At 42.0% G+C, this 26,719-nt stretch overlaps 2 protein-coding genes across 2 annotated transcripts in view; both read left to right on the top strand.

The window, feature by feature from the left end:
* The first annotated feature begins 498 nt into the window (after positions 1-498).
* nek8 (NIMA-related kinase 8) lies at positions 499-9,797 on the top strand. Its single transcript, XM_083773401.1, has 15 exons — positions 499-584; positions 1,898-2,103; positions 2,417-2,649; positions 2,884-3,015; positions 3,389-3,597; positions 3,754-3,833; positions 3,909-4,081; positions 4,312-4,459; positions 4,901-4,977; positions 5,404-5,521; positions 5,663-5,813; positions 6,473-6,636; positions 7,464-7,616; positions 7,832-7,990; positions 8,341-9,797. Exons 1-15 carry the CDS (start codon positions 520-522, stop codon positions 8,367-8,369), a joined length of 2,097 nt encoding a protein of 698 aa, XP_083629527.1. The 5' UTR covers positions 499-519; the 3' UTR covers positions 8,370-9,797.
* Positions 9,798-10,424: 627 nt separating this feature from the next.
* Positions 10,425-26,719, top strand: part of traf4a (tnf receptor-associated factor 4a) — a 33,584-nt gene continuing 17,289 nt past the window's right edge. The window contains exon 1 of the mRNA XM_083773402.1: positions 10,425-10,909. Coding sequence (XP_083629528.1) covers positions 10,767-10,909 — 143 coding nt within the window. The 5' untranslated portion in view covers positions 10,425-10,766. The remainder of the gene's footprint in view (positions 10,910-26,719) is intronic.

Genomic DNA, 26,719 nt, shown 5'->3' with positions numbered 1-26,719 from the left:
AGTTCTCCTCCCATCCACTTGCATTAAGTTGCTCAAAAGCGCATGAGGCGATTTCACTCCTCCTTCCTGGTAGGAACAGAGTGCATTCTGGGATGGATTTGCCTCAAACACATGAACGCGCTGCCGTTGACTATCATTGTGCCGTTTGTGCGCGTTCACGTATGAAACATTCGTTCACGTGTCATGGCCTCAAACACATGAACGTGCGCAATGATAGTCAACGGAGCAGCGCTGGCTCGAGCTGCAATGACAAATTCGGCCACTATGTCCATTTCGCCTCAGGGTTTCCTCTGGGTGCCTTCTCTATTCATATATACTCTATGCATCTCACCCCAGGCGACATGACCAGTGAGTTATCTGGACTTTCGGGGTAAGATGTCCTCGCTTTTGACTTTGAGTTGGAAAAGGGGTGAGTTATCCAGTTACCGCCTGCAAGGTCTGCATTTGGGCTTTCCTGTGACTACTTTTGTCCCTCGTTGTTTCATGTAGAAAGGGTTGCCTGGAGACGACGGAACATCAATGGAGCGCAATGGAGAAGTTCAGAAGTATGAGAAAATCAAAGTTGTTGGAAGAGGAGCTTTTGGGTAAACCGTCGCCGAATTAATTTGCTGTTGTGACATATTACGATTATTACACTGTTTGCTTGTGCAGCTAATATTGCGCTACCAACGAGTTATTTTCGGAAACACAACATTCTGAAGTTATTTTTTCCCCCAAATTGAAATGACGCGAACTTACTTAGCCTACACCGCCCTGGCCCGCTGTCATTGAGCACAGCCTAAAATATTTTTTTATAGCGTACTAGTTAGGGTGACCAGATCCAAACTGTTCATTTGAGGGACAGAAGTATCACATGTGTGGGACAAGTGGGACGGGGACCCCGTCCCACTTATCCCACACAAGCCATACTGGAGTACCGGGTTAGTAACTTATTACATGAGTTGCTATTAATAGCCTTGATGTCATATTCGACCATAGGCCCAATATTGGCTATCATAAAAATCATGCTTTATTTTTATGCTATTTTAACATGCTTAAAACACTTGCAGGGAGAGACAATGAGAGCAGAAGGCCAACTATTATGGGACTAACTATTAGGGCATTTGAACATTAATGCAATTGCCTGCCAGTCACAATGTGGGTCTCAATTTGTGGGACGCCTGAAAAGTCTTGGAAATGAGGGACTGTCCCACGCAAAGAGGGACATCTGGTCACCCTAGTACTAGTATGCATTATGCAACGGCAATTGTTTTTTGTTGGTAATATTTCTACATTTCTCCTTTTCCCCCCTTTTCGCCCAAACTGTTGTCCAAAACTAAGTAGGCCTACTTTAAATAAATACCGTAAGTAAATAAGCATCCTAAAGTAGGCATATAGGATTTGAACAGACTTAAACCCTTCTACCCTTCAACTTCGTGTTTATGCCCATAATAAGTTGATATAGGCCTACATGTATAGCAGTTGTAGCAATTGACAAATGTTCAAAATGTTGATGTTTTTTCTTATATTATCCTATTTTTCATACTTTTTTAATTTATTTTCGTTCTCATTATATTATTGCCTATAGCAAGGAAACAGAATATTCTGGAAAGGTCATGGAATTTGCCAGGCCATTTTCCACATGGAGGCAGATAATCTCATCCCTGTGGAAAATGGCCTGGCAAATTCCATGACCTTGGGGGCTCATTATTTCATCTCATCTCATGTGCATGTATGGTCATGGAAATTAAATGTGGGTCAAGGTCCAGGTGAAGGTTTTGGAAATTATGGAATTGTAAGTTGTTGTTTTTTTTGTCAATGAAAAGAGTACCAGTGTATTAGTATTTATCCTCAAATCATAGGTCTATTCTGAATGCAGAAACGTATTTAGTAGCTATTCTATTTTCTCCTGTGACAGGATCGTACACCTATGCCGCAGGCGCAGTGATGGGGCCTTTGTCATCCTGAAGGAGATCCCAGTTGAGCAGATGTCACGAGACGAGCGCCTTTCAGCTCAGAATGAGTGTCAGGTGCTGAAATTACTGAACCACCCAAATATTATTGAGTACTATGAAAACTTCCTGGAGGACAAAGCCCTCATGATAGCTATGGAGTATGCACCAGGTAAGGCCATAATTTGTCATAATCTTATTTCATCACCTCCTTTTTATTATGCAGTGCACATCCCTCACCTTCCCCAGTATAAACTTTCCGTATGGACTGCATACCTCTGTGTTGGTATTGTGACATATAGTCCTTGTTAGTCCTCAAGAAGTAATGATATATACTGCCTGTAACTTTCTGCTGTGATGCTTCAGGGGGTGTGTGATTTGGTAACTGTATTGTCATAGCTCATCTACAGTATGACAATGCAACTTATACATTACACTGTGCAGGGAAGAACCTGATCTTTCGCTCTGGCGGTTACTTCATGCAGGTGGAACGCTGGCTGATTATATACAAAAGCGCTGTAACTCCTTGCTGGATGAAGACACCATCCTTCACTTCTTTGTTCAAATCTTACTGGCTCTTTACCATGTGCACAATAAACTAATTTTGCACAGGGACCTGAAAACGCAGAACATTCTCCTTGACAAGCACCAGATGATTGTCAAAATTGGTGACTTTGGAATCTCCAAAATCCTTGTCAGCAAAAGCAAAGCTTACACAGTGGGTGAATTAAGTTGAATATAATTCTGCCGTTACTTAATTCCGGCCACACGCACACGCACACACACGCACGCACGCACGCACGCACGCACGCACGCACGCACGCACTCACGCACGCACACACACACACACACACACACACACACACACACACACACACACACACGTCACATACACACACACAAAAGCTTAATAATATCCCATGACATGACATGCCATTTTGTCTTCCCCTAGGTGGTTGGGACTCCGTGCTACATCTCCCCTGAGCTGTGTGAAGGGAAGCCATATAATCAGAAGAGTGACATTTGGGCCCTAGGCTGCGTGCTATATGAGCTAGCCAGCCTTAAGAGAGCCTTTGAAGCTGCTGTACTGACACATTTTCTTTCACAGTATTTTCACATTCATTCATCCTCACATTTCATTCATCCTCGTTTAATTTTTGTCTTTGAAGTGCTATCTCTTCATCTCAATTAAAGTGGGTTGGATTTTCACCAAGAAAATCTGCCAAATGTTCCCAAGCAGGAAGTAGACCTGCGCTGCTGGAATTTGTAGATATGGAACCATGCTTCACTGGTAATTCTGTGCTCACCAATTGGCCAGTGTAAATTTCAAAAACAAAAGAAAAGATGCATACCTGTTGCTTCCACAAGCAAGAATTCTGTACTGAGTTCCAATGATCATGGAATGACACTGATCCATTGTCCATTTGATAATGGGCCCACTCCTCTTTATGTTTCAGAACCTACCTGCCCTGGTTCTGAGGATCATGAGTGGTACTTTTGCTCCAATTTCTGACCGATACAGCCCAGAGCTCAGACAACTCATCCTGAACATGCTCAATCTAGACCCATCCAAACGGCCTCAACTCAATGAAATCATGGCTCTTCCCATATGTATCAGGCCCCTGCTTAATCTCTACACCGATATTGGCAATGTAAAAATGCGAAGGTAATTCATCAAACTAGGAACTCTAAATGCTGGTACTTATGGATATGTAGGATATGTGACATGTATATTTAACCTAATTGCAATCAATGCATATAATGATGTACTCTTCACTACTAGGTAATAAGTACTATTCACTACTATGTATTACTTTTCTAGAATTGAGAAGCCACTGTCTGCTCTACAGTCAGGGCCTCATGGTAGACCAGGAGGAAGAATGCCAGGCAACAGATCCAGATGTTAGTAATGTCCATTTGTAGGTGAACATTTTGCATGGTACTGTATGTTCTTTGCTGATCTAGATGTCATTCTAGGTCTAGGAACAGGAAAGGTGCACTCCCTCCCATTGTCCTCTGTCTACACGTGGGGCAGTGGAATTTCGACACCTCTTCGTCTGCCCATGCTGAACACTGAGGTGCTGCAGGTGTCCCTGGGGCGCACTCAGAAGATGGGGGTCACAAAGTCAGGTCGACTTATCACCTGGGAGGTTTGTGTCGGGACAAAGCCTTTCCAAGCTTTATCATATTATCAATCACTTACCATTTGCTTTATTCATTCTCCTGAGTATAGCAGGATCCACAACATATTTCTTCAATGATCTCTGTCCTCACAACTGCTTATTTATTTGGTGTGTGTGAAAAGTGAAATATAAGCAAATGGTCCACTTGGATACATGTTGTACACTATCAGAAATTAACCACAGATTGTCCATTGTAGGCTCCATCAGTAGGATCTGGGGAGCCCAGTCTGCCTGGTGCGGTGGAGCAGATGCAGCCTCAGTTTATTTCACGCTTTCTCGAGGGTCAGTCGGGAGTCACAATCAAGTCTGTGTCCTGCGGTGATCTCTTTACCACCTGCATGACAGGTTTGTATATAGGCCATCTTCTTTGGATAGCCACCGGATAGATAGTAATGCTACTGTACTGTGTGGGTCTTGCTACTAGAAATCTGTTTATACATTGTTTGTCATTGCCTTCACACATTGTAGCACAGACATAATTGGAAAGTGAGGCTGCAATAACCTTTTATTACACTTTTTACAAGTTAAATTGTAACAACTTTTTCAGTGTGTTGATTTCATATAGTGATGCACAGTTAGAGGCATGCATCTTCAGGAAGCTGTTTATCCATCAGTGAAGGAAGATAACACAGCATTAAAGACCATTCTCCTCGCTTACTCGCCTCTCTCTCACTGTGGTGAAGCAGATTAGTATTCCCTTTTAAGGATTATTGACCATGTGTTTGTCCACACAATAATCATCAACTAATAGTCTGTCTAATCCCCTTTTTGGTTGTCAATTTGCAGACAGAGGTATTATCATGACATTTGGAAGTGGAAGTAATGGTTGTCTAGGACATGGAAATTTCAATGATGTAATTCAGGTAAATGGCCACCCTTTACAGGAAAATATAGTATGTGAGTTGTCGCTTATTTCTAGAATTATACTCTAGATTTTGTGAGAATTCACAGTATTACGTTCTGCTCAGATGCCATAGTATTTAAAACTCCTTGCTGCTAAGACATTCCTAAGTGATTCAGGCATTAATTAACCATTATAAATTCCACAGAGTTGTTTATTCCTCATATTCGGGTTGTAATTTTGATAGATGGCAGCTAGAATTAATTAATAATAGTAGTAATTGTTGGGATGATTGAAGCTGCTCAATACATGAGCAGTAAAGAGATTTTGAATAATAATCTGTATAGTCTATTGGCATAATGGTGGTATGGTATATTAGTTAGTTAGGATAACAGTTATGACACAGAGATGGAGCTTGATATAGTCTTTCCATGTTTTTTGTCACTAGCCCAAGATAGTGGAGGCACTGCTTGGCTATGAGCTGGTTCAGGTGTCGTGTGGTGCTTCCCATGTGCTTGCAGTGACCAATGAAAGGGAAGTATTTGCTTGGGGAAGAGGAGACAATGGTAAATTAACCATGTTGATTTTTAATCACTATATATTGTTTTGCAAATTGTTTGTTTTTTTATGACACTGATGCAGTTCAATGCATTGCATTTGCGTTTGATTTGATTTGATCGTTCAGATTTCTGTTCCTCCTCTCAAAGGTCGCCTTGGCCTAGGCACCCAAGACTCCCACAACTCACCCCAGCAGGTGTGTGTTCCTGTAGAATTTGAGGCCCAGAAGGTTTTGTGTGGCGTCGACTGCTCCATGGTCATTGGCAATCAGTACAAAATTATTGCTTGTGGAAGCAACAGGTATGCATCTTTTCTTTTGTTTTTGAAATTTATACTGGCTAATTGGTGAGCACACGATTACCAGTTCCAATTTAATCAGATAGCATTGTCCTATCCAAACTTGGAATTCTTGATACATTTCTTCTGATCATTTATGAATTAACATTTCACAGAAAAGAGCATTTCCCAATGTCATTGTGAAATGTGCCTTACAGTATGCTGTGTAGGCTAATAAAACACTTTCATTGTTCTACACTTTAGTTAGTTGCACATCCTGTGAGGCAGCATTATTTCACCATTACAAACACTTATCCTCATTGTCAATCTTTTACTCACTAGGGTTTGGGACAGGAAGCAGAACCCTATGAGTGGGAGGGTATATGTCAGCCTCAAGTGGAGACCGCATTTCTCAGATACCAGTGGCTTAGCTACTTACTGCAAACTCCCATCATTGAACTCCATTTGCTCTTTCTTTTTAGTTGACCCTGGAAAACACTTTCTTAAGTTGTTGTTACGTATGCGTTAATAGTTTTTCACTGTGACTGTGTGTGTGTGTGTGCTTAAACATTAACTACCAGCAAGCCAGCGACGGACAGTTCTGTGTATGTGTGCATGCACGCACGTGTGCCTGTCGGTGTCTGTTCGTGAGACAGGTGAATTTAATAATTTGTTGTGCTCAGGTTTAACAAGCTGGGATTGGATAAGATAAATGTTGGAGAGGAGCCGAGCCCCACTGACCAGGTTGAAGAATTACACTCATTTACCCCTGTCCAGTCAGCCCCACTAAACATAGAGAAGATTGTCTACATTGACATTGGAACGTCCCACTCTATTGCTGTTACAGGTGAAATTATATTCTCTTTCCTTAGTCACTTATGCCCTATTTAAAAAAGCACACTCGTGTGAAGTGAGGGGCGCTCTTATCATACATCACATTCTGTGCTCAGCCAATCAAATCATCACACGTCATCCCTTTTTATTTTATTTATTTTATTTTATTGGGGACAGATAAACAGCACATAGCACATATGGCAAAGAAATCATTGCACATCGTGTCACCCATTTTCTTTTCTTCACATCACAAAGCATCACAGACAAACTCAAACATAAAAGCGACAACATTTCCCCCGAGCTGAATTAAAACAGTGGCACTGTGATTAGAAAAGTCGATTTGCTCGGACACATACAGTATGACGTAAATCATCCTTTCATTGTCAATGGCATTTAATGTTTGTGTTGCCACAAAAAGCTCATTTGTTCAGACACATGGCAAATGTGACACGTGTTGTGACGAAAAGCTGTATATAGGAGGGGCTAAATAAATAAAAACAACCACTTTTCTGCACTCACTTTTATCTTCAATATGTACTTTGCTCAGCCAATCAAATCATCGCTAGATCAGCCAATCACAAGCCAATGTTTGTGTTCACACAAACTCGGAAATCTGAGCATAGGTAAGCTAGCGCCCCTCAAAAATAGTGAAAATAGCCAATCTGTAAGCTCACATGTAGTATTGCAGACTTCATCTGCCTGCACTGCATCCCACGCAGTGCAGCGCAGTGGTATATTAGTATGAAAGCTGACTTCTAGTATGTCATGTTGCCTCTCTGGTTACAGTGAATCGTGTGTTTATTTTTGTTGTGCGTAATGTCATTTTGTTTCTTTGCCCAGAAAAGGGTCAGTGCTTTACCTTTGGCAGTAATCAGCATGGACAGATGGGCTGTAGTTCCCGACGTACTAGCCGCCTGCCCTACCTCGTGCCAGGGTTACATGGTATCACCATGGCTGCTTGTGGGGATGCGTTCTCCTTAGCTATTGGGTCTGGTGAGTAGTGGATAATTGAGATAACTGAATATACAGATTACACTTCAATTCAATTCTACGCACGCACGCACACACACATGCACGCACACACGCACGCACGCGCGCAGTTTGTGTCACTGATACAAGAGGTTCACCCTGACAGCTACACCAAAGCTGAAGTCTTAGTCCATCTATCTGACCAGTATGTTGTCTTTCTCTTTCTCTTCTTGTTTCAGAAGGAGAGGTGTATACCTGGGGAAAGGGGGCCCGTGGTCGCCTAGGACGAAAAGAAGAGGATTCTGGGATACCGAGGGCAGCGCAGCTCGATGAGAGTCACCCGTTCACGGTGACATCGGTAGCTTGTTGTCATGGCAACACTCTACTGGCAGTAAAACGTAATAATATTTCACCTATGACCTATGACAATTTTATGGAGTATAGTGAGGAAGTACAATTTATGGAAAGGGAAATACATATGCCTCTATTATATTTCTAAACCTTGTAGACCAGTGCCCGTCTACTCTGGGGCCATGCAAGTCGGGCATGCATGCAAGTCGGGAACGATGCAAGTTGAGAATACATGCCTCACCTGTTGTGCAAAAAAACCACATGGAATGGTTATTGTTGTACCAAAAGATTTACCTGTGTTTAATAGAAAAAGTTACACAATAGTTTTAATATTGTCATGGGATGAGTGCTGATTCATACATATACTCTTATCTTCCCTCTGTTGTTTCTTATACAGCTTTGCTTGAGGAATCTGTCCCTAGATGATTTGTCCTGTCTTCACCTCCGCCTTGAACGCCTACAAGGGATGTCTGCCAACTTAAGTGAAGGGTAGCTTTGCCATCCAAGAAGTTTTAATTTAATAAAAAAATAAAGATATGAGTTCAAGCTTTTCACTGTGAAATGAAGTGCACTTCACATGCAGTTTAGCAAGAGGACTGCAGATCTTTCCCGCACATCTTTTTGTCTTCTTTTGAGAGTGGGGTTACCATGATGAAAGACACACCCCAGCAGAAAGTCAAACTGGTTAGGTCTCTGTTAACCCTTTGCTGAATGAGATGTGCGGGAAAAACAATGGTTCTCATGTTTGACACTTGGCTTAAAGCCACTTCTACCATTTAAATGAATCTTGAGCATATTGCCAAGGGCATATTGTGTTTTATTGGATTAGTCCACATTTAATTCAATTAGGGGTGCAACTGTAAATAATCAATTTGACTGATCATCAAAATAATCAATTCAAAAAAAAATTCCCCTTTTTTTAAAATCAATTAATATCGTTATTTTGGAGAAAAGAAAATCCAAAAATGTAAAATAAAGAAATAGTGAAAATATCAGTATTTGTACAACAATAACACTGTTGTACGACAGTATAAAATAACGCTCAAGTGGTTAATCGAATCGTAGATCACAACTCTCTGTTATTTGATTAATGAAAAATATATATTGATAGAATATTTGCTAAGAAGGCAAGTAGGCTATTTTTTTTTGTAATTCATTGAAGTTCATGTAATCTTTTGATTTAGGCTGTAGGCTAGTCTATTGCGTAAATTATGTTCTTAGAATTAGCTCAGGCCTTTGAGTCAAAGCATATCTGCTGCCAAAATAATGTCCACCTATTTAGTGTGTCATTGTTCCTTTGTTCTCATATGCAAAGTACATCCCTTTCTGTCTTTTGATGTCAATTACATTGTTGATAATTGATCATTTATGCCATTATATCTTCATCACTGCCAGTGCTAGAAATTATATAATTTGCTAATGCTTTATGTTCTGATTACTTTTATCAGACTATAGGCTATACCGAATATGTTATATTGTGTAATGTGTAAAATATAAGGGTTCATGTGTTCATAATCAGAATACCCTTACCAAACCAGTGATGTGTATTTGTAATGTATTTTGAAAGGTTTTTGCTGAACTTTAATTTGTATCAATTATTTGTATTCTGAATGATCCGATTTTCAATTGACAACAATGGAAATTAATGTTGTTATTGAATCTCCAAATAGGAACTAATCATTTTTATATATGTTTTGTATTTATAAGAATATTCCATGGAACAAACATTTTGACAAGCTTATGAAGGCATATTTTGAAAGCATGGATTTATTACCATTGCTTTTATGTATAATGATGTAATGATGATGTAATTCAGTGGCAATACAGTGTCATATTTAACGACACCCTATTAAACCCTCCCTAAGAACCCCCTGTTTTGTTCCCGCTCTTGACAATAGAGCTCGATTTGATTGTCTATGTTTTTGTTACCAATAGGCAGTACAAATATAGTTGTGTACTGTGTAAACAACACGACCAGTAGGCTACATTCTTTTGTTTGGTCAACCGCCAGGGGGCATTTATCCCCACGAGATCAGACCTATTACGTCGTTAGTCAATTAGTCAGTGTAGCTATCCTCCGATTCTCCCTTTAAAACAAAACCTGAGCCGGGGGTCTTTCTTCAGTACAACTACATACAGTCATCATTATTATTCGTTACGTTACGTGAGCTTATATTTAGGTAGGCTCAACATGGCTGTATATAATATCCCCCTGTCATCGTGATTCGTGCATGAGCTCTGGCCATTTGACAGACAAAGCAGCAGATGCAACATCTTATTTTCTCTTATTAACATCATACCGGAGGCTAGTAGCCTACTGCAGTTCGACTAATGTCCACTTTGAATACAAAGGGGGGAGGATTGGGGGGGTCAAATGAAACATACACGCCGGGTTTGGACTCCTCCCGCAGGGAGGAGGAGTGGGCGGGACTCTACCTAAACACATCCAGGGCTATGCATTGTGTTCCCCATCTGTCAGTACTGCATCTACACAGACACAAACACCGATAGAATCAAGGATCCTGTATTGTCGACCTGTGGAAGGCTGTCAGCGTCACGAGAACCTGTAATCGCGGCATCGTCTGGGCTGTCGAGGCTTTTCTTTTGTCGCTGTCATTCGCCCGATTGCTGGAAGGACGGAGGAGGACGGGACCGAAACGCACGATAAATATCTTCGTTTCAAAAGACGATCGTTTGGTGGCGAAGGGACATGCACGTCGTAGCGGCCCCCTGTCGTTCATCGGCGTAAAAACCTAGAATTCAACGGGACAAAGAGCATCCACCTGTACTAAAAGGCCCTGACAGCGATTTATTTTTGCAGCAATGCCGGGTTTTGATTACAAGTTTCTCGAGAAACCAAAAAGAAGGTTCCAGTGTCCCCTGTGTAGCAAGGCGATGCGCGAGCCAGTCCAAGTCTCTACCTGTGGCCACCGATTTTGTGACACCTGTCTGCAAGAATTTCTAAGGTAGGGTGTGTGTGTGTGTTCGCGCGCGAGCGTGCGTTCGTGTGCTCATCATGTATGTGCGTGAGAGAGCCACCACTGTAGGCGATACTGTAGGCTACAACCGTCACGTGTCGTGTCTAGTTTCGGTCCTTCGGCAGAGCAGCTACAGTAAATAAAGGATGTGTAGGTGTGTCCTCCTCACCTTGCCTTCACCGGCGGTTAACAACAACACTAAAGATTCAGTTCACTAGAGTACGCCATTCTACGGACCTCTTGTGTTTGCACGTTGTTCAACGTTGGTTTTAACTTTCGACATTTTGGGTTTGAAAGTCATGCTTTGCAAGTAACACATGTGATCCCCCTATAGACAAGATAACGTAAATTCAGTCTAACCCTCAGCGACACTCGCGCTGTCAACTGTCAGTGATAATATAAAACATTGAATGTTTGTCTGTTAGAAATAGAATAGGTCACTGTCACTGACTAGATACATTGCAGGCCTCGTATACCTGCATATTATATAGCCTATGTGTAATACTGTAACATTTGACATAGTAAGTATGCATGTACTGTGTTACTGATGCAAGTATATTCATACACCAAGGCTGGGTGAGAGCTTTGCCCTCCATCCTGTATGTCATTTTGCCCTGAGGCTGTGTTGCCTAATGCCTATATAGATTTGGGGTCAGGGGCAGAGAAGCAGACTGGGGCATTTGGTGCATGCCTTGTTTGAATGATTACACACATCCCATCATGGGAATAAGGCACCCAAGACACGGAGGGATCTTCCACTGCAAGGTCATGTGTCTCTAAAATGCTGCTTCCATATGAATCTCCTTACTAGGGTGCTATTCTTAAAGATTACCAAATACATTTGATGGACGCTTGCTTTTTTGGTAGGCCATGCAATAAATAAATAAAAATCAGTAAGTAAAGTTAGCTCAGTCACACCCTTTTAATGTTCATATGCAAAGTGATTAAAAAATTGACTAACTCATGACACATAAAGTTAATAGAAATGATTTTATCATGCATTTCATGATTAATTACCTTGTAATGCTGTCAATTTAAGTAGTAGAACATTTGTATACATTCCTCTATTCAGATGCTCTAACAGTAACCTATTTGATGTGTTCACTATTCAGTGCTATAAATATTACTTGCAGTATGTTCAATGCTCGTTGTCAGGCAGAGAAAGACTGGGTGGCTAAGCTGTATTTAATATTATGTAGCAAAGAAAAATGAAATGAAATAACGTAAGCACGTGACTGAAGTATTTGTTTTACTGTAAAATGCTTGATAGGCTGAAATACAAAAAAGAAGGACGAGTGATCACAGCTGAATAATTCGTTTTCCCTGCCATCCATAACATTAGAAAAATGATTTGTTGCAACAATTCAACATGTAAATCTCATGTTAGCAGGGATGTAACATCCAGCATGCAGCTGAGTTCGCTGAGTGGCCTTCAACTCTCTTAATTGGCAAAGTGTGTCAGTAGAGGCCACAGACATTTCAGCACCCAGGGATGGACAGCACAAAGGGTTAGCATGTCTCGTTCTAACTGGAGTACCAGTTTATTGAAGCTGACAGAGAGTAGTTAGCTAATGCTCTTACCCATTGTGAATCTCTAGGTTGATCCTCTCCTTTCATTTGTGGGTTGTATGAGATCCAGCGTAGGCTTGCCAACCCAGTCTGCCCACTTTCACTGAGTCTTGACAGTTGTGTCATTGTAACTCTAGCTCCCGTCACAATAAGCTTCCCAAAATCCCTGCAATGTTCCATCACCACAGCATGTCAGGCTATGAATCCTGGTCTTCAATATTGACCGAATCAAATATTCTGTATTGTAATATGTATACATGTGACACTTCCGTTGTCAACAGCATACAATGCTGACGTAGGCCGTTGGCCGAAACGCGTTCGTTGTGATGCTGTCTGCGTTGCACCATACCATACCTATAATGAATAAATAAAGTGCCTTAAAAGGACAGTTCCGTGAGTGCTGATATTCTCTTGTCCAATTCAAATATGACCATATCTTTACCGAATACAGAATATCTTAATATCAATAATATGACAATATTTGGGGGTTTGATTATTGGTGCTGCCAGAAGATATTTACACATTTCTGTGAAGTTATGTGGATGACCAAAACAAGTAGAGGTATTGTTGTTCGTTTCACTCAGCAAGAACAATCAAATACATTCAACATTTAATCAATTTACTGAAATACAGTCTTTGAGCCCAAGAAAAGACAACATTTAAACTCTATTAGGATGATCAAAATCCTAGACAATACAATATCAAGTCTCATATAACCCAACTCTATCTTGAAGAGATTGATTTTCAGTGTATGACATTACAAGTTAATTTCTAGTCACATCTTTTCAGATGATCTAAGAGTTCAATTTACTGAAAGGCACATAAGGGGGGGGGGGGGGGGGGTGAGTGAATGGCCTTCCTTTGCTTTGCCACGGCTTAATGGTGTAAAGAGTTGGTGTGTAGCTCTCTGTTTGCTGGCATGTGATTCTAATGGGCTGTGTTTCCGCCACGGAAGGAATGTGTAAATACTATACAGCAGCCGCCCTGGAGGCTGCCCTAGCTCTGAGGGAGAGTCATGGGGTAGAGAGGCAGCACAACCCAGTCTAGGCTAATTCAAATGTGAGTCACATGTCTCAACATCTCACCACGTGCTGATTAGGCCTCACCTTTATTTGAGCAATAATATGTTTGGGCTCTTTTTGGTGAGATTAAATCAACACTTCATGGTATTTAATAAAAATGTTCTCAGGTTTTTCAGGCCTGATGCCCAAAATTGCCCATGTGCCTCGCATGGCATGGCTCATGGGTCATCAATCTTGGCTGCAGTGAGCCAGAGCTGTGTCATACAGTGTTACTGTGGTGTCTCTGTGGGAATGATACAGTGCTATGGCCTGGCCTTGACAAGGATGTAATGGGTTTGTTCTGCTCTATAAGTTCTTCCTATAGGCATAAACACAGTGACTCTGTAAGTTCTTCTAACTCAGACCCCCATGTCACAGGAAGCTCCGAAGTGGACTAATATGAGAATCTTTCATGGGTCAGTTATTTACTCCCATAGGCCAGGAATTGGTGTCTTGAGTGGTTTTGGAACGGTGATGATTCCCTGACTGTAACTTTGACATGTCAATTCTTTTGCTGATATAGGCATTGGGCAATAGACTAGTCAATTCTTCAGCTGTAGTCTCCCACACTTGTTTTCTAAACGCCCTTGTGATGGATCCTTGTTGCGGTCAGCTTCCACCCATTATTCATTTTGTTAGGCTTTCTGTCATCATCATCATCAGCCCCTGGCCTGTTTGCTCTTCATTCCAGAGAGAGAGAGATAGAGAGAGAGAGAGAGGAATTGATCAGAGTAACGCATATACAGAGGCACATTGACTGCTAGGATAGCGGGTGTCCCTATTAGATGGGGTGGTGTTGGTGTTCAATGTTGTCTGTAAGTTTGCCACACTTGGGCAGCTGGTCTTTTGTGTGTGTGTGTGTGCGCACGTGTGTGCGTGCGCATGTGCCTGTGCGTGTCTATCCTGCATGGGACTTAGGACATGGATGACTAATGAATGACTGTGTTTTCATTCCTAACCCCATCCTTGTGATGCCTTTGGTGCATCACAGAGATATATTCACAGTCCCCCCCCACAGGTGTCCCAAAGCCACACTGGCTGTCCACATCCGGAAGGAAGGGGACTTTGCGATTCATCCCCCTTCTGACTACCATGTTGGCTCAGTGGAGCTGCACATAGAAGACTTGTTGTTTAGTGGGTTGAATGAATTGGAGCCCCCAGGCTTGGGCTCTGTACTGATGGCCTGTGTGAAACTTCCTCAGAGCTGTGAGCACCTCAATGTGAAATTGCCTTTTTTGCAACAAAAAACGTTGAATTTGGTAAATGGCCTGAAGTAATGTAAAGTATTCATGATTTCATCATGCAACATTTAAGGCCTAATATTTCTACAATTGCTAAATTGTTGCAAAACCTGTGACTAGCCAGCCATATGGCATAGACAAGATGTTGAAGGATACAAATACCGGTAGGTCTGACCATGATGTACCGCGTGAATATTCAAATGACTTTACATTACTCCAGACCATTTTTGTTTTATATTTAGGAAAGATTTTCCAATTTAACATTGCCCTACATGTTTAGTTAATCTTCCTGTACCCTGTCACACTTGGATCTGTCAGAGCTGGAAGTTAACAGGCACTGGCACAGAAAAGCAGGATAAAATGTGAAGAGAACAAATCTTATATAATATGCTTAAATACAACAGTAGCTAGCATAGTAGAATTATACATATTCTGCCCATGGGGTGTAGCTAGATCAAGGCCTGCATAATCTAAACGTTCTTAAGTCACCATAACCCATTAATGCCTGGTGCAACCTATATGTTCTACCCTTGCCGGCGCGCTCTCTGTGTCTCATCAGCTATTGCTATACATGTAGCAACATAACTATTTAAAAAAATAATGAACCAGAGGTTTTCAGAAACCTTAGGTCAGGCCCTAGAAGGGTTCCCAGATTCGGCCTCAGGCATCTGCTGTTGGAGTTGTTTCTAGAGAAGTGTGTGGTATAAGATACAGGTTGCTGAATGTCAGTGTGTAATGAATACAACCTTGCATTGCAATCACTACGACTTTCAATTAGTCTTTTCATGAGCTTTTACTGATCTCTAAAACTTAACACAGTTGTTTACTTAATTGCATTTGATTTATGTGCAGCTTGAAAGTTTACTCCTCTTTTTACTGTCTTTGTGACTCACATTTAGAGCCTGTCCAATACAGTATCAGTTTGGCCAACATATGGGACTTGTTCTTTGACCTTGTAGTTTGTAGCTTGTAGTTTGGCTTTTTTGAAAAGGGCTTTAGTGGAGTTCAGTTCAGTTTGTGTATTTTATATTTACTTGTTCATGTAGAATTTATGTTTTTTAATGTATTAAACAATATGTTTATTGTTTTTAAAAAACAAGACATGACAAGACAAACCTTACACAATCCTTAGACATATTTTACACAGAAGCAGAACAAAACCAGACACCACAGAGAGGGCAACAGAAATCAATACAATAAGAAATGAAAACAAATCAGATCAACACAGAGGGCAACTGCAACGGCAACCAATAAAGTGCATAGGTATTTCCATTATCATCATTTCGAAGCTTAACCGTCTTCCTGCCATTGCCGAAGCCCTTCGGCAATTTAAGCATTAATTTGATATTAACGCTTGCTGCCATTGCCGAAGCCCTTCGGCAATTGCCCTTTATTAGTGCATATGATTGATCAAGCCATAATGCTACTCACGTTAGCCGGTTAGCTAGCACTGTTGTTAGCACTGCACTGGATCGTTCATATTAATTCACCGTCGCCATAAGAATCCATTCTATCCGTTTCTTTCAATCGCCTGTATCTCCTATTCCTTGTCCCAGATGGCATTTTTGGTCAAAACAGCGTTTCTTTGACGGCACGAGCCGACGTTGTGGAGTGCAAAAATGTACCGGCATTTTTCGATCATGTAAACAAAGGTTGTCTTGGCAACGTAAAGCTGGCAGGGATAAGCTCACTTCCGGTTGAGGCAAAATGTGGCTTTTCAAAATAAGAGCTCAAATTAAAAAAATGCTGGCATGAATTAGGTCCTAATTTCTCAATAAATGGCAGCAGTAAAAGGGTTAAGAGTTGGGTAAAAGGGCACCAAACCTAGAATATAAGGTATCCTTACTTACCATAGCACAGCAACTGCTCATTTCCGTCAGCCATTGATTGTATAATTAAAGTTAAATGTTCTTTTCATATATTGAAGTTTAATATACTTCATTAATATACTTCATCAAGCATTTTATGTATCAAAATGTTATTTGTTTATTTTTATTCAGTTGTCTGTTTGTTAAGTCTACTCAAATAGAACTTTAATCAAATCTAAGTTTCACACTGTTTAGAATTTCACACACTGACTCTCCAAAATTGGCATCGGATCAAAAAAATCTGGCATGGATCATGGCCCTGTACTCTACGAGTGCTGGTGACACTGGTGAGATCAACCGGTTGCTTAACATTACATACACTTTTCATCCTTTTGGGAATATGGTACAAACCCTTGTTTTGCTGAGAATTGACCCCAGAGCTTGTTCAACCCATCTTTGCAGGATGAGGCAATAGCATTGGGTCTCCCGGGAAGATGCTGAGGGGCTTTAGAGGTCCAGCTGTGATGATGACATGGTTGACATAATCTGTTCATCATTTCGCCCAGCTGCAGAGCTTTGTCCTGTACTGACAGTGTTACACTAAACACTACTAATGTAATATGTTTAAGTTAGCAGATTGTGAAAGCTGTTTGTTCATGTTTCCCATAGTAGCTCATTGTTGTTATAAGCTAGTTTATGTGACTAAATGCACTTGTCTTGGTATGGACTTTACAGACAAGGTACTTAAAATTCTTTGAATTCTTTTCCATTGAAATCCCCTGCAAACACAGCACTCCCATGGTGCCCAGTTCTCTGGATGTCAGCTCTTGACCACAGTCTGTGTGCTACGAAGAAGAGACTTTAATCAGTTTATCAACAAAAGAACATTCATGAAGCAGTCCAATAGCTGGTTATGAACTTGTCTGAACTTGCCCGTGACTATAGGACCGCCTATTGAAACAGATCTGCCAACCCTGTGGGCCAAACAAAGAGGCAAAACATTCCAGCTATGCAGTGGATCACCTTGCCCTTCACAACGTGAGCATGCTGGGACCATGCTGCTAAAACCAAACCCAATTGCTGGAGCTCAGCCAATTGGCCCATATCTCAAAGCATGGCCAGTGCTTACATGTACACTGGTATGCACGCTATGTGAAACAACTTAAGATAAAGATGTGTTCATCATAACACATAAGCTCTGTGCTCACACTGCTGCGTGATCTACAAGCATCCATTGCAGAGCAAACCAAAGGTGTGCTTCCAAACAGCTTATTAAGAATCATTCTCGCAGATCCACCATGATGATACAATCATATGCTTTAATCGCATTGTTTCAGAGAAGCTTGTAATGAATACTTTTTGTGGGTGAATAGATGACTTTTTGTGGGTGAATAGATGACCCTTTCAAGGTTGAGCAGCAGACATGAGTTTAGCAGCTCAACCTTTCAGAACCATAGTGCACAGTGTGGTTACATCTGCACTCTGCTCCCCGTTGTGCTAATTGACTTCCCCCAATCTGTTTGTGTTGTGCACAGGTCACTGCACTGGATATAAAGCTGACAGCTCTATGCACCTATGCATGCATAAAGTAGTGTATATTAGCTCTGGTCCATACATGGCTCTAATGCCGTTGCATAGGTTACCAATGACTTCCGGGGCTCGCATAAATGCAGAACAGCCTCTCGTCTTTAGCGTAAATAAAAATAACGTTTTTGCTTCTCACCAATACAAAGGTTTCATTAGAAAGCCTACTTTACTTAGTGGAAGCACTCTGAGCCCCCCACCACACGTATAAAAGGGATTATTTTTCCACCGGGAAAATAAATACTTTTAGTTACTACACTGTGCCCTCACCGATATTGCCAAGAGAAAACCCTACAGAAGGGGCCTACAGAATATTTTTCCCCCGGTGAAAAAAATCCCCTTTTGGCCAAAAAGTACCATTTTATACGTGTTGCCTTAGTGCTTCCACTAATGAACATTTGTAATGAAGTGTCACTGGTGTACTATAGCTTGTTAGCTACTAGCTAGCTAAATTAGCTGCTTAAATTAGCAACATTGTTTTGTCTAAAAGTATCCCACTCCCACTGCTTTATTCTGTGTGTGACTTTGTGTATTTCAAAAGGGTAATGCTCTGACACAGCAGTATCTTTGCATATTGCCCATCATGTCCAACAAACTAATGCTTCTGACTTATTGTTGGTAAAGAGATTGTTAGCAGGGATTGCTGTGGTCATTAGCACCAGGCTGTAGATGGGTGACCACTGGCTCTGGTTGCTGAGCTGACATCCAGGCATGTGTGGAATCTCTGTGTGGAGTCTGAAAGGAGAGCAGCTGGTAGTGAGGGAGTGATATGCAGCGTGGTCATGGGGGTGAATTGAAGCACAGGCACCTGTCTCAGTGAAAGGCTCCTCTGTAGAACAGAACAGGTGTCAGCAGAGCAGTTAAGCTCTCAACTTTAAGGGTATAGACACTGAATTAGCTCGTTTATTCAGCCCTATCAATGTTACGGTCAATGCCCATTCACCCCCACAGCTCTTCCGTCCCTTCCTGGTCTAGCCAGTGAAATGTGATGGCTTCCTTCCTGCCAAGCCTTAGAATCTTATACCATCCTCTCATCAGTTCTGGTCTGTTTACTGTGGTGGACCTCTAACCACACAGCTCAATGACTCAAGTCCACTACAGGCCCCCTGTGTGGTGTCTTGGAATCTCTCTCACAGCTCATTTTCAGATATGTCAACATAGCACAATGCCCAACGCCCCCCACCCCTGCCCTTCCTCTCTGTGCATAGACAATCTATTGATGCCATGAAAGAGCAACGGAGAGGAAGTCACTTCATCACTTGCATGTCCAGATGCATCACTCAATCGGCTTGTTCAGAATGAGGATGAGGGATTGTTTGTGCTGCAGGCTGGGTCTACTCATTCATCCCCAATCTCCCCAGAAGTGTCTTGCGAGTGGTTGATTGTGATGGCACATTGACCAGTGGGTGACATCCTTACTTGTGAATAAGAGAGTGTACTATTTAAGCTGTGACTGTCATCTGATTTACAGGTCATGCAGCAACTGCATGCTGAACAAACAGAGATTGGAATGATATGGTACAGATGATCGCTTTATGACAGCCGGGCAATGACAGTCTACTGTAAAGCATCTGTCTGTTAGACCACATCTTGACATTGCATTGAGTAGGTCATCTTAGTACTGTGTGTACCAGAGAGAGTGAATATGATTGGCAGGAAATAAAGAACAAATAGCAGGATAATATCCTAGTCAGTGAACCATTTTATATACTATAAGAGATGGGTGGCATATACATATGATTATGTCATCTCTTTGCACCAAACACTACTCTTTTACTAACTGATAATATGTCCTGTCATTAACCTCACTGTTGCTCTCAACAACAGAGGTAATAGAATACATAGAGGAGCAATGCAGCCGAGGCATATTGAGACAAAGGAGGCAGTTTGACGTCACCACCCTTCCTCACTAAACAAAGAAATAGAGAAATGGACAACTAACTAAGCATGCTACAGCTGAGAGCTAGTATGATTTAGCATGCTTTAAGGAAAAGTCTGAGAGCTAATAAAGCCAAGTATTCTATGTCAATGATTGTTTTACCTATATCTGCTACAGTACTGTATATATATTGATTGATTGGAAAACAGGATCCAAAAGCATACCTATTGCCTGCAGATAACTAAGTAACTGGTAATATGAGCAGTTAGAGTTGGTTGTTTGTGTGTGTTGTGTATGCTTCTGCAGGCTTCTCCTTAGCATGCTGTATGAAAACTGTTCCCTCTCTTTCACACAAAGAAGCTCACCTTCCCTCACAGTTACCATGGACACAAAAGCACAGGGCCTAAAATTGTCGCTGCTGTGATGCACACACCTCATTGACCTGAAACAGCTCTGATGGAGCATTTCCTCTGCCTGTTCAGTAAAAACACAGGAAGGAGAGATCTATGTAATGCTGTTTTGCTTGTCGCTGTAAGGTGTCTCACATGTGTCAAGAATAAATGACCTGTTTGAACACCTTTTAGTAAGCAGCCTTTAGTGCAGGAGTTTTGAGGGAAAAGTTTGCATAGTTTTCTACTTGACAGCAAGCCTGCTGTGACTCATGGCATTAGGATCCTTCTTGCACTGCACTGCGCTAACTGGTGATTCATGTGAAGGCATGTCACACGTTTTGACATGGGAGGCTCTGCAGGGAATCAAATCATAATTCTCGTTCCACCTCTTCATTTCACCACGCCCTCGCATGTTCTCTGGCAAAGTTCAGACAGACGCACAACGCAGTAGTTCCGGCTTATCATCCAATCACTTTCAAGGTATATCAAAGTGAACATGTTGAGTCATAGTTTAGTCATACTCGTAGCATATAACTATTTTTAATCTTTCTAAATCTGTTGTGTCGAAGGCAACCACCTTGTGGTGGTACTTATTAATTAACGGATGTGCCACAGAGGGCCTCACGCTTTTGTGTTTTTATTTCAATTGTGTTCCTGTGGATTGAAATAAGGCCTACAGTGAGTCTCCCACACATTACACAGGTTGACACAGTTGTACCCATATCTCTACACCTACTCAACTCAGGAGTCACAAACTGTAAAATTCTGAGTGTGAATGTAACTCTTGACAGTGTACAAAAGGAAACGCATGGACCTATGAGGTCCATTTGATCCTTCTGATTAAAATTAACACTCAGGCTTTTACTGCACATGGAGTACTAGAGCATTACAACTGTGTGACACAATTCAATTAAAAAAAATCAATAACAATATTATAAGCAATTAATTGTATGTCACACATTTGCAATTGTTACTTAATAAGCAGATGCAGGCTTATTAAAATATCAGTTTTTCATAAGACATTATCGGTTGGAGGGATTATCTGAACAGCCAACCTGCTGCCATTAACCAGAGTGGAGTGGAGACTAGAGGCGGTGTGGACTGTGGAGGTGGTGAAATAATCTGCCTTCACAGAATCCTCGGATTACTGCTGATAATATGGACCTCCCATAGTGCTGTTACCGTTGGCATTATTTCCTTATATTTCAATCAGTTCCAAGGAAATAGCCCAACTAGTCATATCATCCACACTATGGAGGGGTGCACTATTCATATCACCCGCGCATGCACGCACAGTCGCACACACTAATTCACGGCTGCATGCACACACAAACACAAGTTATCACACACACACAGACACACACACACACACACACACACACACACACACACACACACACACACACACATTAATGCCTTATTGTTGCTCCACTGGTGTGCCCAAGGAACATCCTCGATGAGCATACGAGGCCACTGAAATTGAGCGAGTAGAAATTTCAGGAATCGGGACTCATCTTTCCTTTCAGGCAATGTGTCACACTTTCCAGTGAAATGTTTCTGATAATCCTAGAGAACCACAGTGCAAACCTTTATGCTTTGATTGTTTTCTGACTGATGTGTTTCCTCTTATAGCAGAGTTTGAAGTACTTTATTTTCTCAAAGAGCACCTTCAGTTCTCTCTCCTTGCCTCTGGCACAGATTACATTACTCACTTCAGATGCCATGCTTGAGGTAATCATCATGCAGTAAAATAATTAATTGTCTCCACCAGGCCGAAGGCATGTGGGGAGAGTATGTTTTGCACTCCGTCCGTCCGTTTGTGTGTCCGTTTGTGTGTCCGTCCGTGTGTCCGTGTGTCCGTGAACAGCTAATCTCGGCCACCGTTAACCCGGTCGATGCCATATTTTGCACACACACTCCCTGGATGCCAACCATGAACCTCTGCCCCAAACATTCCAGAACGGCCTGTTATAGCGCCACCAGGAGGCCGCTTTGTGCAAAACAAGTTTTTCCATGCCATATTTTGCACACACACTCCCTGGATGCCAACCATGAACCTCTGCCCCAAACTTCCCAGAACGGCCTGTTATAGCGCCACCAGGAGGCCGCTTTGTGCAAAACAAGTTTTTGCACAGTACACCTACAGATTTTGTCCAAACATCACGCAAATTGGTACACAGTCTCTCTAGAGCCATTCAACGAAACGGGTCTTTCAGATTTATCAGACTCCATCCTGAATGGTTAAGATTGGCTTCCAAAGTTCACAGGAGTGCTCAGTTTCAAACAAAATGCTGCAAATCATGAACACATCGCGTGATTTCCGTGAAATTGTGCACCCACATTCCCACTAGGCCGAGGACGAAATGCCACATGAACAATTTCAACTCAGCCTCAAGGTGGCGCTATAACTGGCCGAAAAGTGTTTTTACCTCTAACTGCACGGATCTGTGGATAACCTGGTGGAGACCTGTGCCCGGAAGGGCACTTTTTCTAGTTTTATAATAATGTTATCATCATACTATAATTAACCGAATGTCTGAGTGTGTGTGTGTGTGTGTGTCTGTCTGTCTGTCAGAAACAGTGGCGTAACTCCTTACTGCCTGCACCAATCACTCCCACTTTTCACACAGGCATTGACCATATGAATATGGAGGGCGTAACGAAGCCCTTTTTTCGATTTGACACATTAATTATTAATAATGAATTTATTAGTGAATTGGGCGCAGTACCCCCCGGTACTGAACAACTCATCTCCCCGCAAATCACGTGTCACCAGTGAAATGCATGTTGGGAGGACACAGATTAATACTGGGACACAGTTTCTGGCGCAACATTCCCCTTGCATTCTCCAATGCACTTCCCCCTTTTCACACCGCCCCCAGGCAGGCATCATCAGACCTATGCATCAGACCCACACGAGGAAAACAACTCGGACCCAACAGTAGCCTACGCATCGACACAATTACTACATACAACAAACAACATGCCACGAAGAACAGCCTCAAGGACCCTAGCGCATTCTTCCACGCACCTACCCTTTTTCACACCGCCCCCAGCCAACACGGAGGTTGTGTGTGTGTGTGTGTGTGTGTGCAGACTACTTTCGCTGTGAGCATGTGTGTGTACAAACTACTTAAGCTATCGCGTGGCCGTTTTCAGTTCGCTATAAACACAACACGAGATACAACTGTCTTGAACATATTGCCACGCACACACACAGCGTGAAGTGGCTACAGCGCACGCTCCGGTGAAAACAGCTAATCTACAAGCTCACAACATCACAGGTTGCAAAAGCCATGAGTTCTCTCAAGCCAAAGCTCACAATTGAGACCGTTTTGGACGCAAATCCACCTGCAAATTGGATCTGTGCGACTGTCCATAATAGGTGCATGTCAAACTGGGGGTCCTTGATACTTTTCAAATGGGGCTCTGTGGGCTAATAAGTGTAAATGTTGCGGTCCTTGCTCTTGCCATGAAAACGTTTCCCTACCATGCATTTGGAAGAATACTTTTATGTTATACTGCTGTTTTTATTCATAAAAAAAGGACTAGTACATAATAATTAATAATGCTCTAATTTCAGAGCCGACTTTATTTCTCGGTCTATTTCCGTCTTTATTTACTCTCCATGTCACTGTGGAGCTTGCTCACATACAGTATGTGTATTATACAAGGCATTGATTCCTCTCAGTATCTTAACGGATCAAAGAGAGTGCTCTAAGAACCAAACCCTTTATCTGCCGATGGAGTAGCTCTATTTAAATTTGTCTCATCTCTAGCTTAGCATTAACCTGCTTTGGCCCCATCTGTCAGACATCCTGGCCAAGAAGAATACCAGAGATTAGTCAAGAGCTAGTGATGCTTAAAATATCATCAGGTTTTGACACAATATCATGATATTTGAATCAAGAAGAATTATGAAAATATCATAAGATGCTCTAGTTTTCAAGCCAAACCTGTAGTCTAAATTCTTTGTAATGTTTTATGGCAAATGCCAGAGACAAAGTGGTCAGGAGGTGCACGCACATCCCGGGTTAATTCAACGGGTGCTCGAACAAAAAAAGAACAGTCTGCAAAAGGAAGAATAAGTCTGCCAGAGACAGACATCATATCAAAGGCAGCACGGCGTGACTGAAATGATCTATACAGAAGTCTTATCCTATACAGTGGTTTAATAGAGGCTGTATGTACTGTCTGATACACACTTCCTCTGCTTCCACTCTGTTGCGGCTTCATGCTGTGCCTCTCTTCCATCCAATCACTCATCCTCTTTAACACAGTTTGAAGGAAAGTGACATGGTTGTCTCCAGTGTCATGTCTCACACTTCATGTGTGTACAGCCGGCTGACGGGCAAAGATGGGTACTCCTTTTAATGGGATAGTCAACGCCTTGGCACTCTCAAAGGCCCCCTGTCCACTGACTGTATGCATTCCACAGGATTAGTGTGGCAGTACCACAGCCCTTCAAAGCCAGGCGTCATCGCTGTACATCGTCCTTTTAGCAGACATCTGCAGCCTAGCTAAAATTAGATCAACAATCTGTAATTAAAGACGACTGAAATTCGCCCATGTCTCAGAAATGTTATAGCACATCTCAATTGAATTCAGTTTCTCGAGACCAGAATTGTCACGTTCTTTCGAGTGCCAGCGTGCTTTCAAACATACGTATGTATACAGTCATTACAGTGTGACACTGTCACACCTTGCCAGTAGTTTTTAGCACTTCTTCAGAAGTTCAGAGATCCTTCTCACATGTGTGACACGTTAAACCATGGGAGTTTCATTGGATTTTATGAGTGGCCTTGCTAGCCCCCACCCCTGCACAACTGCCCCATAACCAGATCAAACATTACCATCTCTTTTCAAGCCCCCAGCAAAACCTCAATTCTGGGTGGGGTTTCACTTTGTATTCTCTGAAGTGCCTAGTAACGCATGTGTGCATACAATGTTTATGGTGGTCTCTCTCTGCTGCTGCCTTTGTGACATTTCTGCTGAGTGGCTTAGGATGCAGCGCTCAGCTCCTGCTAGAATTGATAGGACTTCTCTCTCAGCCCCCAGTCTGTGACCAGATCAGCAGGGAGTTAATGAAATTGAATTGATTTTCCTCCACCTCGTCCATGCAGTATATACTGTAATCTGGGGATGAAAACAGGCAGAGAAAAGCAGGACATGAAAATGCAAATTACATTTGTTCATTTATTTGAGTTTCAGCCTGTGGAAGTGTAGTTGTACAAAGGTGAATACTTAGTTTTAACGAATCCTTCCCAAAACACGGGCAATTATTTAAACTAGTAGACTAAGCATGTTGTGCTTGTGTTGTGTTTGGTTTGCCCCCCCCCCCCCCCCCTCCATCTCCGTTCCTTACACATACTGTAGGATGGATTCTCTGACTGTGCAGATGGCTGCACCTCTCCCTCCCTCCATTCATTCATTCATCCATGCATCCATTATCTCGTCTTACCTGTTTTTGTGGCTTGGTTCTGTCCTGGCAGATGCCGGCTTCCTTTCATTGTGGAGTCACATGCTGTTTGCTAACATGGCAGTACAGAATGCTTGCATATTAGCTGTACCTCTGGCATTGTGAGGATTCTGGTGACAGTTTGGTTTGCTTGCTTGTCTCCCATGGATCTGCTCACAACAGAAGATGCTCCATATATAGCACTGTGCACATGGGGCTGAAGAAAGCTTGGTAACAGTGGCGAATACATTCAAAAAGTACTTGGGGCCTTCCAAGTATTATTACTATAATATGGCAAGTGTTTCTGTATCAAAACAAAAATGACAGTTGGGGGGGGGGGAATAAAGGCTATATTGTTAACTTTTCAACATATTATAACTTTGAATTATCTCACTAAAGGCTTGTTTTCCACAAATATCAAGACAGGGTGCTGATTTCATAAACTGGGACTATGCAGTCAAATCCTCAGTGTTTAACCATTTGTAACTCAGAGTATGGAAATGGACTATTATGGCATAAGGCCATGTGGTAACATTTGGTCAATCTCAGAGTGTAATTTATACATTAACTAGGATATGTATTACATTAACTAGGATATAGACTCTGTCTTAAATCCATTAAAAAATGAAAACAGACCAGCCACCTGGCTTGTTTGTTTGTTGGACATGGCTGATAGGCTATAGCTCTGCTTCTATAAGCTCTGCTATTTTTTAGTATCATGGCCATCAGCTCCCTCAGTGCATTTGTGACATGGAGAGCAAGAGAAGAAGCCAGGGAAATGGTGCCAGACATCTACCCACACAGTG

Source organism: Protomyctophum parallelum (assembly GCF_964188405.1).
Source record: "Protomyctophum parallelum genome assembly, chromosome: 9".
Lineage (NCBI taxonomy): Eukaryota > Metazoa > Chordata > Actinopteri > Myctophiformes > Myctophidae > Protomyctophum > Protomyctophum parallelum.
The sequence above is the reverse complement of the archived record's forward strand: the minus strand, read 5'-3'. Positions and strand labels throughout refer to the sequence as shown.